We start from the raw sequence: 12617 nt of genomic DNA, 5'->3' as shown, positions 1-12617 counted from the left end.
CTTTTACTAAGCCTCCGGCTCTGTAACTAAGTGCATTGAAGACTGAGACTGAAACAGCTTAGAGATGATCATCAGTAATAACATATAGATGAAACAAAACCCTAGTGGAAAAATACCCAACTTGTTTCATGTATAGCCCGCTTATTCAAGAGTCGAATGTTACCTGAGAATCATGAGTTTGGTAGAAAACTTTTGTTTTCTTTTTGTTTAATAAAGCCTAACAAAACTAAATGCATGAAACTTCATTTTAGTTTGAACTAACTATTCTGAATTAACATCAAAACTTCTACACATCACTTTTAGATTTCAATGTTTTGCACTGTGATTAACAATGTTGTGCAACTAGTGAGGATTCAGTTTTTAGTACAATGAAAACACCCACCTGTAACTTTAACATTTATTATCAACAGCTCTAAATGTGTTGTTTCATTTTTAATAGATACACAAACTCTGCAAATAGTTGGGACTATTACAATAGAAAGAAAAAAAAAAGGACTAATGTTTTAAAACCTAAAGAATGACTATACTTTTATGACTCTGAAGTTTGGATAGCTAAAGATGTTTGTGGAAAAATAATTAGCTCCTTGTGGGAATTTCCTTTTCAGGATGGCCTCTTGGGAACTGTCTTGTACAAAATCGGAAAGTTGCAAATTACATGAGCAGCAAATTTTAAAATGGAAACTTTTAATAAACAGAGAAGCTGATTGACAGTTGCCAAAAGTTTGGAATATGTCCATATGTGTGTCTAGAGTTGTTCTGCAGGACAGTGCAGACTTTTTCTTGGGCAAGAAGACATTAAAGGCAATCTATTTCAGTATACTACAAGTAAACTTAGTCTAAATGAAAGTGAGGCAGTGTACTTGAAGCTGACTTTTTATATATCATCTATATATTGTAATCTTAAATTGTTCAAATTTAGTCTGTTGGTATACTTTCTACATGTACAGTAGATGGTCTGTAGCAGGGGTCTACAACCTTTAACACTAATAGAGCAATTTGGTTCAGTTTTTTACAGACCAAAAGCCAGTTAGACACACTTAAAAAATTCACTTTATTTACGTTTTTGAGGCCATTAAGCCATTCATTTTTAAATATTTACAATAATTGAATTATAACTTTAGTATATTTCTATTATATTACTTTTTTATTGCAACCAATGCAAAGTTTATTTCAAACTAAAATACATCCTGTGTCAAATACGATCCTGCTGCAGCAGATTTACTCTCACAGATCAAACCTTTTACCATCATTTTAATTAGTCTTCTGACGTGTGCATTTTGAAGGAATGCTGAAGCTCTTAATGCCTCTTGATTTAGTGTGATGTCAGCAGTAGTAAAAAATGAAAAAAGAGAGGAAAAAATAGATAATTTTAGACTTTAAAAATCTAAAAATATGACAAAACTAAAATAAAAGTGTACTGCTTTTTGCTTGGGGGTTTAAAAAAAAACAAATTTTAAAGTCTTTGCTGCTTGTTCAGAGCAGAAAACATTTCATAAAGGGTCATAAAGTAAATTACGAAGCAGAAACCACAACTCTGAAAATATGAGTATGTTATGACACTTTAAAAATAAAAAGTTATTATGATGCAACGCCAACACTGTAAAGGCCTTTCCACTAAAAAGATGACGCTTTTGGGGTGGGTGGATGCTTAAAACAACAGGAAACCCAGCAGCTGAGGCCGGAAGCGGGTCTGTTTATGTAACATCTGTTTGTTTTTGGGTAGCTTCCATTTCAGACCCGTTCATCGGAGATCTTTGCCCAGTCATGCCCTTTTGTTCCCCTCTTTTTATTATTTTTTTCTTTCCAGAGAAGGGGAGGGCGTTCACGTGGGTTAGTGACAGCCCGTACCAACTATTCTGATTGGATGAGGGCCTCTTAGCCCGTCCCCTGTGATAGGCTGTCCATGGTGACGTCACTGCAATCAGCTGTTAGAGGTCCACAACAACAACAAAAGAAGGCGCAGTCGGGGGACTAAGAAGGAACCGGACTGCACGGAAGAAGAAAAAAAAACGCTAAACCTCACTGTGACTCCCGATGGACAGTCCGTAAAATAACGATTTTATATTTTATTTCTTCCGAGAAGAAACCGCTAGTTTTTCTATTTTTCGAAAAGTAACAAATTTTACCTCCGTTTTAAGGATTTGAATCCCGATCTGAAGCCGTTCACATCTCCCCCGTTCTGCCGCAGGTGGGTTCTTTGTTTTGTCTCGCTGATCGTTAACGGGCCTCATCGCCGTTTATCTCGATGCTAATGCTCTTTCTTATGTACATTACAGCTGAACGAGCTACTTCGACAATCCTAACACGTTCTTATGCTTTTAAATGTTCGAGTTTATCTAACCGCTAGTTCTCCCTGTGTTTGTTTGTTGTATGTATGCTTTTAGCTCTGTGAGTGAAATCGAGTCGTCTTTGCCTCGATCGTCTTCTAAGAAGGTTTTTAGTAAATTCTGGAAAATATTTCATAACACAGTTGTGCAGATAAAGGTTTACCAGCCAGATGGGCTGCTGTGCGGTTTGGAGCCGCTAGTGTAGAATTACAGCCTCCTCCCCTTCCCCTTGTTTAACCATCAAAACCGTGCAGCGCTTGCAGGCTGCTGCCTCTTTATTACAGCTTCTGTGAAGAGTTTAGTCTCCAAAAACTGATGTATAAATCACAAACTACCACGAAGAGTGCAAAGTTTCCTTAGAAAAGTCTTCCTCTTAGGTTAAGAACATTAACAGTAAAGCACAAGTTTTTAGTTTCCAGTCTCCAAGAAAAACAAATGGTAAATAAACAAGATTTAAAGTGGTTTAGGATTGAAATTTGGCTGTAATTTGAATGCAAAACTCAGCAAACCCGTGCAGTCCTGAGAGAGAGACGCTTGTTCTTGTTTTATTCCTAATCCCTCGCCTGCAGATTGCAAAAGCCTCAGATTTGTTGCAGGGTTTTATGTGCTCCATAGTGAATAAATTATGAATACATTACGGATACATAATGTATTCCAGCCAATAGTTACCCCGCAGACTTTGCAAGGCCTGTATAAATGTGACAATTATCTTTAGTATTTCTCCTTGACATGAGCTGGCATGGCGGCGGAGGACAAACAGGTGCGGTAGATTATCCGCCTGTTGTTGTTAATGTTGAGACAGGCAGTCAGTTTAAACCTTCTTTTCGGTTTGCTGTTGGCCACAGCTGCTCGGTGTTGGCAAAGGCGGAGTCAACGAGTTGCTTCATGTTGTTGGTCCCTCTTTTTTTTTTAAGTGTGAACCAAATTTGAAAAATACGAGCGCGAGTCAAATACGTGAAGGCATCGTAGCCTCTCCTCAAAGCGTTTGAGTGTGTTCAAGAGCGAAGAAAAACGTCGTACAAGACTGTTGTTTAAGATGAAAAAACAAACAAAAAAAATGTTATTTTTTTCCAGCGACAATGTCTGCCCCCTGGTGGTGATTTGTCATTGTTTCAGCTAATGTAGGCAAACCTTGTTTCTCCTGTTACACGTGAATAGTTAAACCATAAACGTTTTGCAACATGATTAAAAGTTGCAAGTTTTATTGCCATAAACAAATTAAGATCATGTAAAAAATATCCATTTAGGCCTTATGTTGTATTTACACAATTTTAAGCTTGGGGGAAATTAAATCACTTTTAATCATTTTCATGCATTTTATGCAAAATCCTTGGTGTTGTTTTTCAGGCTAAACAAACAGTAATGGTAATGCATCTTTAATTAAATCTTTTTTTAGTTTTTTTAAATGTGGAAAAACATTTTCTTTTCTATAAGATCCACCGAAATCTGAGTCTTGGTAGCTTTGTAAACAGCTAAAGACTTAAAAGGTAATGGATGGGCATCCTTTACCTGGCTGAAAGCCACCAGCGCTGTGCCAGTGGATGCCATTCATGCAGCATCTGCGTGTCTGAAACTTACACTGCTCACTTTTCATTCTGTCTGCTTTCCTAATGTGAAACGCTGCAGCTAGTCTGGCACGCCGACTGCCAGCCAGCTGTGTCTGCGTGTCCTCTGAGGACAGCAGAGCCCTTTATGTGCAGCTCAATAAAACACAGACAGGGTCGCTTCTCTGCATTTGTTCCCATTGAAGCGGTTATCAGGCTTCGGCTTCTGCATCACGTCTGCCAGGAAATGAATTCGCTGGTTGGGATTTGCTTTAGATAATCTTAGTTACAAATAAAACTGTGAAATATTAAAGGGACAAAAGGTTAACTTGTCTGCTTAATTGTCTGTTTGGGCTCCCTTTAATAGCCTCTTGACTGGTTATTGAGGTTATTGGCTCCTAAATTACTTTTTTGCAGCTTCTACTCCGCACTTGATGATGGCTGGAAATGTTCTCCAGTTTATTTCTGTCTTTTCACTTTGCTGCACGGTTTTGGGCTTGTTTCCCAGTTCCATTCATAAAACATTTGTCTGCACCAAACACCAGTTAAAGTAACGAGGGAATGTCCTTTCTGATGTTTTGACCTTTTTTCTTTTTCTTTTTTCCTCAGGCTTTTTTTTGTACCTTTGCACTCGTTGAACCTGACGCTGAGCGATGTCCAGCCTGATTTCACCGACCATCAGATGATCCATGACCACAACCTTACTGATGCACTTTAGCACCTTTCCAGAGCCTTCTACTCACTGTTCAGCCTGCAGCTGATGACCAAAAAGACTGCCACGCCGCCTCGTCGTTGGTTCCAGCTACGCCCCTCTCGCGGCTTCACGCCCCAGAAGGACGTTCCGGGATGTTTCAGGTGTTCGCCAGCGCTCTGTTCAGGGACGGTGTGGAGGAACTGAGCCAATGCAGCCGACCTGGAGACGACAAACGGGAGGAGGAGGAGGACGACGAAGACTGGATCCTGGTTAACTATCTGAGTAAGTCCAGCACAAAACAGAATCAGTGATTGGAGAGTGCCACTTATTGATAATGGCAGTAGAGTATTACTATCTACAAATCTACACATTTTGGACTCAACAGCAGAAAGCAAAAAAATATCTACAGTGGTGCGTTTATTCTAAGAATGATCCATGATAGGTGAAATCTGCCACGTTTTCTTTATTCTTTTCTATTATAAATGTTCTAAGACTGCAAACCCCCCTCACCACACCTTTCAGACACTTTTCTCAGACACGCAGGAACATTTTCACACTTTTCTCTTTTGTTTAAACTTTCAAAGTTCAAATCTTCGCATAAAAATAAATCCAGTATCATGGAATGAAAACAAAGATCTGATTTCAGTGGGGATGTATGTAGATATGGCAAACAGAACGCATTGTGTATAGAAGACAGGGCACCGAGGGGATTGATTGACAGTGGTCTACAGTCAATCAGGATGCAGAACACAATGAGCTTTAAGAAAACAATAAAAGCTTGAAAAATTGGTGTGTGTAATGATTTAAGGGGCCCATACCATGCAAAATCAACCTTTATTTTTTTTTTACTGATTATAATGTTCCATGCTCATTAAAAGAAAACCCCAAAGCTGTATTTTGATCCATTCACGCATTTCTGAGTATTTGTCTAAAGACCTGCGCTCTGAGCACCAGCCCGTCCCGGAAAGGGTTCTCCTGAGCCGACGTAGACCAGTAAGAACATCCCCTTCCATTCAGATTCCATCTGAGTCTAAATGAAGCAAAAGTGGTACAACTTAAAATAAATGTGGGTACAGTATTTATGCCTTCAAAATGCACTTTTCAGTTCTTTTACATTTGAAGTTGTTCAAAAGTCCTTTTAATGCTTCACTTGGCCACACAGCATTTTTCATCCTGAAAACATCCAACTTATGAAAATGGGCCCATCCAATTCCACAAAGTCCTTCTAGTCTACCAAAACCCATATGGTGAATAGCGCTATGACACACCAGCTCACTTCATGCAGGTTGTATTTTTCATCTGTACAGACATGTGATGATGTGTCTTCCATAAAATGACACATAAAACAAGCCCAATCACACCCCAAAGGCGCTGATTCTATTTAATACCAGAGTAATTATTTTTTTCTTTTCCAGCTACAGCATCAATATAAATTCAAGTCGCTCATGCAGAACCGCTTAGCAGTTCCACTCAAACCACAGAGAGCGGTTTGAGACATTATCAAACTGGTGTGTCAAGAAAGTCCACTCAAAATCATGAAAGGGTTGGACCAAATCACACAAACGCAGACAGTAAGCTTTATTTGGAAACAGCTCTGGGGCTGGGATTACATTTTCAAACTGCATTTTACATGCAGAGAGGAATAAATCAAAAGTGTCAGGTCAGTGAGAAAGATACTGTGTAATTTTAGAGGTTTGTGATGGCAGGTAAAAGCTGAGCCAAGTTTCCAGAGCTGACTGAGACCTAAAACAGAACCCAGTCAAAACAGACACGGCACAGGGAGAGCTTTATCAGGTCACACGCCAAATGCAGCAGCAGCAGATCACACTGTAGAGACTTCCAAAAGGGTGAAAGCTGCGACAGCTTTGCTTTGGTCCTGCACTCACCCACTGCCAGTTTAGACTTGTCAGCTCTGATTCCAAAACTCTGTGGATATTTCAGGCAGGAGAAGGTAAGCAAAGTGTCTGTCTGGCTTTAGACTGGATGGAGTCTAAAGGGCAGCTTGCAATTTATTTAACAAAATAAGCAGTAAACAGGTGAAACTAAAGGCCATAATGGTTGGGATGAATGCCCCACTTATTTTAAATTACTCTAATAAAGTTTAAAAAGTCAATGAACTAATTGTAGGTGAAGAAAAAGTCCTCCTGCAGATGCTGAGCCTTTGTTGTTTGAAGAGGAAACAGAGTTATATGGAGGGTCAACCGGGTCATTTGTAATCCAGGCTCAAGCTTTTGTCTGAATCCCTGCCTCCTCCCTGCTGAAGTAACCCACCATGCAGAGGTTGAACGCACGCACCTGCGCATGCATCCTCTGCAGACGGACTCGGACAGCCGATGCTGATGAGACGATAAAGCGTGCGGATCAGCTGCTGGCCACTGAGTCAGCACTCTGCAGGTTGTTGGTAAACAAAGATTCCTCTATGAAATGGCACGCAGCGGGGGCCATGTCACAGGGGAGAATGAGCTGCAGGCACCTCACTAACATGCATGGAAACAATTTTTATGCTGACAGAGTGAGAGCACCAAGTCCAGGTCATAAATTTGTAGGTTTGAGTCAAAATATGTATGTCTATAACCTTTGCACCGTCTGAGAAGAAACTGGTCCTTCGGAGAGAATGACACGTCCTCACACAGAACAGACATCTGCTTAGTCGAGACAAAGATATTTTTAGCTCGCAGTCTCTTGAGATCCAGTTTCAGTCTTATAACATCCTGTTTTTTGGTTAATATTCAAAGGCTTTGACTTGTTTGAAAGCAAGATTCCTCTACAGTATCTATTGTGCTCTGAGACACGGAACAGGTAGATATCTTGCAGTACAGGATGTTGAAAGATGATTTCACTGCATAAGAATATGCAACGGTTGTCCCGGCTGCTCTTCTGAAGAGGAAATGTCATTCAGCTGGTTGCAGAGAGATTTCGAAGCTTTTGGAGTTTCACACAAGTTCAGTGAGTGAGTGGGAGTGGTTGCTTTCTCAAACATCAACATGCTGTGGGTTGGAGCATGCAGTGCTGAGAAAGCAGAAGGAGCATTCACCAAATGTTGTTTACCGGTACGTTTGTCTGTTTCTGCTGCTGCGCAGATGGGCTGCAGTGCCCCCTGCTGGAAGGCTATTGTCAATGCATTAATGTCGTTGAAATTAATGTAAAGGTTAAAGAGTGGCTGCTGACACAAGAAAACGTTTTGCAGGAAAAGGAAAAGAGACAATTTTATGAACTAATTTGTCAAATCTGTGTAAATTTGTGCACTATTTTATATTTTTAACAGTATTTTCCTCTCTGTCTCAATAGCTGACGCCTGTTCTGGTGACTGTGGTGACGGCCTATCTAGATCCATGCTCAGTCCAGAAGATGAAGACGAGGAGGAGGATCTGGTGATGATCCCCTCCCCTATAGCCAGTCCTGCCATCCGCTACCCCTCCTGCACCTCCCTAAACTCGGTGGCTGACACAGACCCTGATGGTGGTGTAGACGAGGACGAATACGTGGACGATGAGGAGGGCGGTTTCCTGCGTCTCGACGCCTGCTCCCTGGAGGAGAGCTGGTTCGTCACCCCACCGCCCTGCTTCACCGGCCGCGGCAGCCAGCCAGTACTCCTGGAGACCAGCCCTCTGGAGAACCTGCTGATCGAGCACCCCAGCATGTCCGTCTATGCCCACCACAGCCCGCCCCGACTGATGCTCAACCCGCTGCCACAGCACTCTCTTGAAGGAAAACTGGACTTTTTGTCCAGTGGTCCCTCTGACCGGAAACCATCCAGAGGAAAGGAAAAGGTCAGATGCTCAATTGAAGGATCTCGACACAGGTAAAAATCCTGTGGCATAGATCAATGTTTTGTTTTGTTTTTTATAAAAAGAAATCTGTCTGAAGAAAATGCTCATCGCTTTTAAGACCCACTTCAAGAAAAATCTTGTTTATGGTGTTTTTAACATGTCTTTGTGACATTTTTTTGACAACATGGATAAAGAGAATTAAACTTAAAATTGCATTTCTGAGTACTTCTTTATTTAAATTGTTGTGAATCAGGAGCAGACGGAAACAAGTCCGCTGAAAAAGTTCTTATTTGTGACAGTAAATATGCTCGGTGGACCACAAGCTCCCTGCTCCAAACTCCCGCGCTCACTTTTGCAGTTGATCAGAAAATGATCGGAGTGGGACTTAAAGGCTTTTATTCTTGTTATTGAATACTACTAAATATTTTTTCTGTGTTGAATTTATTTTTGAGGACATTCACTGCAGTGAAATTTGTTTATTTAAAAATGTCCAGATTTTATGTGTCTACGCAAAATGAAAAGCTTTAAAAGACCAAAAAAGAAGTAGAAAAATTTGTAGTTTTTTAGATAACATAAGCATTTGAAAAGTATTAGAAGTGGGACTTATATTGAAGATGAGAAATGCACAATACTTGTATTGCCTCTTAAGAAATAACGTCTCTGACCACCAAAAGCGAGTTTCCTGTCAGTTTTCTGATCTTCTGTGGTTGTGACCTTCTACGCCCCCTGCAGGCAGGATGTAGCAGCTGCTCAACGCCGCCCCAACCTCCACTCTCCCTGCTACGCTGCAACGCTCTCCCCCAACGCCGGCTTCCTGCAGCAGCAGCAGCGACGACCAGGTAGCGCTGCCCAGCGCTCCCAGCCTCTCTCCCGCAAAGGCCTGCGACGCCGCAACCTCCTCCGCCCCCCAAAGACCGGCACCATGCACCTTCAACAGCCAATCCAGAGGCATCTCAACTTCTGAGGCATTCACCTTCATCATCGTCTGCACAGTATGGAAATGGAACACTAGTCACCCAACCAACTTAATATTTTATGTCTTCTCATCAAGAAACACCAGCGAACAGCTAGTTACACAATAATCCAACGATGAGCCGCCTGATTGGTTCTGAAATCTCACTGGACAGTGTAATAGGGAATGGTAGGAGGCTCTGGAGAAGTCCTTCTCCTCTTTTTTTTCCCTCTTGTTCTTCACGGAGGACTACACATGTGGAATCAATGCTGTAGGTCACTTTACTCAGCGGCAGGTTCCCGGCATGGCAGTATGGTCCAGCGGTGTCGTCTCAGCTTGATCCGAGCATAAAATATTCAGAACCGAAATCACTTGAATGCTTTCAGAGCAGCAGTACAATGTTTCTAAGTAATCAGTGCAGAAGAAATCTAGCTTCAAGTACCGACTAGCAACATGGACACTGGTTTAATTCAAATAACCCTTCAAATAATTAAAGGAATCAACAAACATAGAAATGTTATTCCGTAGTTTCCTATGTTTCTTCTATTTTTTTTTTCCAGGAGAGCTCAGTGCATTTACTTGTCAAGGGTTTGATTTACGCATCAGATGCTCTTGCTTGAAACTCCTTCGAAGTGCAATACTTTTTAGATTCGTTTGGTTGTCAGTCCGAAGACTCGCTCGCGCTTTGACCTCTTGTTGAACAGCAAACAGCCTTAACAAGATGTTTACTGTAACTGGAGTTCAAACGGTAACAAAGCCGTATTTCCAGGTTTGCCTGTTGAGCTAAGTGTAGTCGCTAAAAACTGACGTAAAAATGGTTTCAGAAAAATTGGCTCAAACGTTCTCTGTGTACTGTAGTTTTCATTATTCTTTGTTTTTACCTCCTGTAAATTGATAATACTGTTATTTATATAATGTGTTTTTAGCTTCTTTTATTTGCTAAATCAAAAAAGCCACTGTTACAATTCAAGCCTGAAATTCAAATCTCATTTCATTTTGTTCTCCTTTCTTTGTCCACCTACCTTTTTGTTCTTCCTGCAGCGCCACTGAACCTGCCTCTGAGTTTTTTAATTCAGAACTTTTCACGTTTTCTTCATTTCGAAGAGAAAAAAAAATGACTGGGTTAAACATCACTAAACTCGTGTTTTAATGGTAGCTTTGAGATGCAAGTAAGATGTAAAAAAAAAAAAAAAAAAAAAATCCAAAATATTTTTTTAAAGAGAAAAACAAATGACATATCAATATGAAGTTATATACGTTAATGGATTCTTGCCTAGGTATGTTTGGTTTTTTGTTAGTGTGCACTTTGTTGCATGGTTGTAGAGTTGTTAGTTTTGTGATGGTTGACAAAAGAAAAGCAAAATGAAAAAGGACTATTATGATGTGTTTCTTGTGTCTGTTCTGAAATGAATCTGCAGTCCACTTCTCAGGGTCACAACTAATCACCTTTACACTTTAGGAAAATGCAGATCTACTTGACAGCTGATGATTTGTTATGCGCGCTCAGACATTTCCAGCTCTTCTCGCCGAGCGCTCCCTCCTAAATTCGACTAGTTTGTTTTCTGAAATGCTTCACACCGTTGAATGTTGGGAATCCATCAAAGAAGCAGAGATTCTGTCAGTCTTTTTTTTTTGTTTCCTAACATGGTTTTTACTAATCGTTGTTCTGTTTTCTTCGCTAAACTAGTTACACTTTGTTAAACGGATGTTTAAACCAAAAAAAAAAGTAGAAATGTTTTTTTTTTGTATAACATATTGCCAGTGTGTTTATATATTTGCTGTTTAATTGTGTTGTTTATAGAGCTGATCGCGGCCTCTGTGCTCTGAAATAGTAGATAGTCTTATAAAACTGTCTGCTATGGGAAAAGTGGAGCCCGAGCCAGGTCACCACACTGCAGCAAGAGCTAAATTCAATCATAAAAAATGACTGAATGCTACTGAGGAGCATTATTGCTGGGAAAGAAAACAAACATGTAAGCAGTTAAATATATAGTAAAAATTCTAGTGTATGAAAGAAGATTAATATTTACAAAAAAATCTGTTTTTCTTGAGAATTTCTGTGCTTGATTAAAATTTGTCACAGGAAATCTGAAAGTATTTTACTTACATCAACATTTTTTTTTAAATATTTGCTTTCAATATGTGAAACAATATTCTTTAACAATTTAATCTTTTTTTTATGTACAGTTCAAGCACATCTTATTTGGTATGTTCTGGACTGGTTTTGAAGCAGTAAAAGGGCTCTAACTTTGCTGATTCACTTGTAAAAATATTGAATATTGTTCAAATTTAACAAGCCGGTGTGTTAGTTTAACGTTTAAGCTTATGGAATGTATGTTATGAAGTAAAAAAGTTCAAAAATGATTTAATTACTTGAGGAAAAAAAACTGCAGTGTGGTTTTTCTGGTTGTGTTGATGGGATGAAACACCAACATATGTTTTTTTAGGTGTTTGCTGTACATAATGCGACGATAGAAAAAGTCTTTGAAATATTTATGCCTTCTTTTAGCTCTAAGATGTTTAGCTGTATTTGCTATCAACTTTTGCTATCACAAAACAGGCCATGTTAGGTTACTGCAATGTGTTTTTTAATACAAATTGAAAGAAATTGAAGATGTTTGAGGACTGTCAGGAGCCTTTAATGTTTTATTTGTGCTGTAGTTTCTTTCTCAGCTCATCTCACTTTCACTGAACTAACAGGGATTTCTAATGTTTTTGTTCATTGCCTTGAAATATGTGGATCACGTGCCTTCCAGGTTGAAATATTGTAATGACAATGCATCGATGAAGAACTTGAACTCTTTCTTAAGCCGTCCAGATCGGACGCAAAGGATGAAAACACAGGCAGATAGATATCAGAAACCGACTATGCATCACTTGGAGGAAGCTTAAATCTCCTCGCTGCCACCACACGCCCAGCCTGAAAACAGATTTTTATTGACTTGGAAAAACCAGACAGAATGATGTAGCAAAACCTTTTTTTCTCCTAATTTTTTTTTTAAAGAGTGAATAATCTATTGTGGCATTCTATTATTTTTTTTCACCAAGTATTAGACATGTTTGTTGTTTGTGTAGTTTACTGGAATTATACAGCACTTTGCCAAAAAGTAAAAAAAAAAAAAAAGTTGTAGGGATTTATGGGTAAACTTTATTTATCAAAGTAACTGTTCTCATTTGTATTTTGGTTGTACGAAAGATCAATTCACTCTGTTCTGATGTCATTAAAATGCTTATAATAATGGGGTCATTTGGTTTTAAACTGTAATAGTTAATACATGTGATCTCTCATTACTTTAATAAATGTTTTCATACTCAAACTACTGTCCCTTG

The 12617-nt window shown here is 39.5% G+C and overlaps 1 protein-coding gene across 2 annotated transcripts; it reads left to right on the top strand.

Moving 5' to 3' along the window:
- Window positions 1-1928: 1928 nt before the first annotated feature.
- On the top strand, window positions 1929-12604 carry tp53inp1 (tumor protein p53 inducible nuclear protein 1). 2 transcript variants are annotated; one of them, XM_011485708.3, is made up of 4 exons: window positions 1929-2188; window positions 4481-4847; window positions 7854-8335; window positions 9068-9289. In XM_011485708.3, the coding sequence occupies exons 2-4, from the start codon at window positions 4718-4720 to the stop codon at window positions 9176-9178; spliced, it is 723 nt and encodes a 240-aa protein (XP_011484010.1). In that variant the 5' UTR covers window positions 1929-2188; window positions 4481-4717; the 3' UTR covers window positions 9179-9289. The 2 variants fall into 2 exon arrangements, with proteins under 2 accessions (XP_011484010.1, XP_023820184.1); XM_023964416.1 differs by having other exon boundaries at window positions 1933-2188; window positions 7854-8367; window positions 9068-12604.
- Window positions 12605-12617: the final 13 nt, after the last annotated feature.

This window comes from Oryzias latipes, chromosome 16 (assembly GCF_002234675.1).
Source record: "Oryzias latipes chromosome 16, ASM223467v1".
NCBI lineage: Eukaryota > Metazoa > Chordata > Actinopteri > Beloniformes > Adrianichthyidae > Oryzias > Oryzias latipes.
This window is presented reverse-complemented; position numbering and strand designations above follow the sequence as displayed.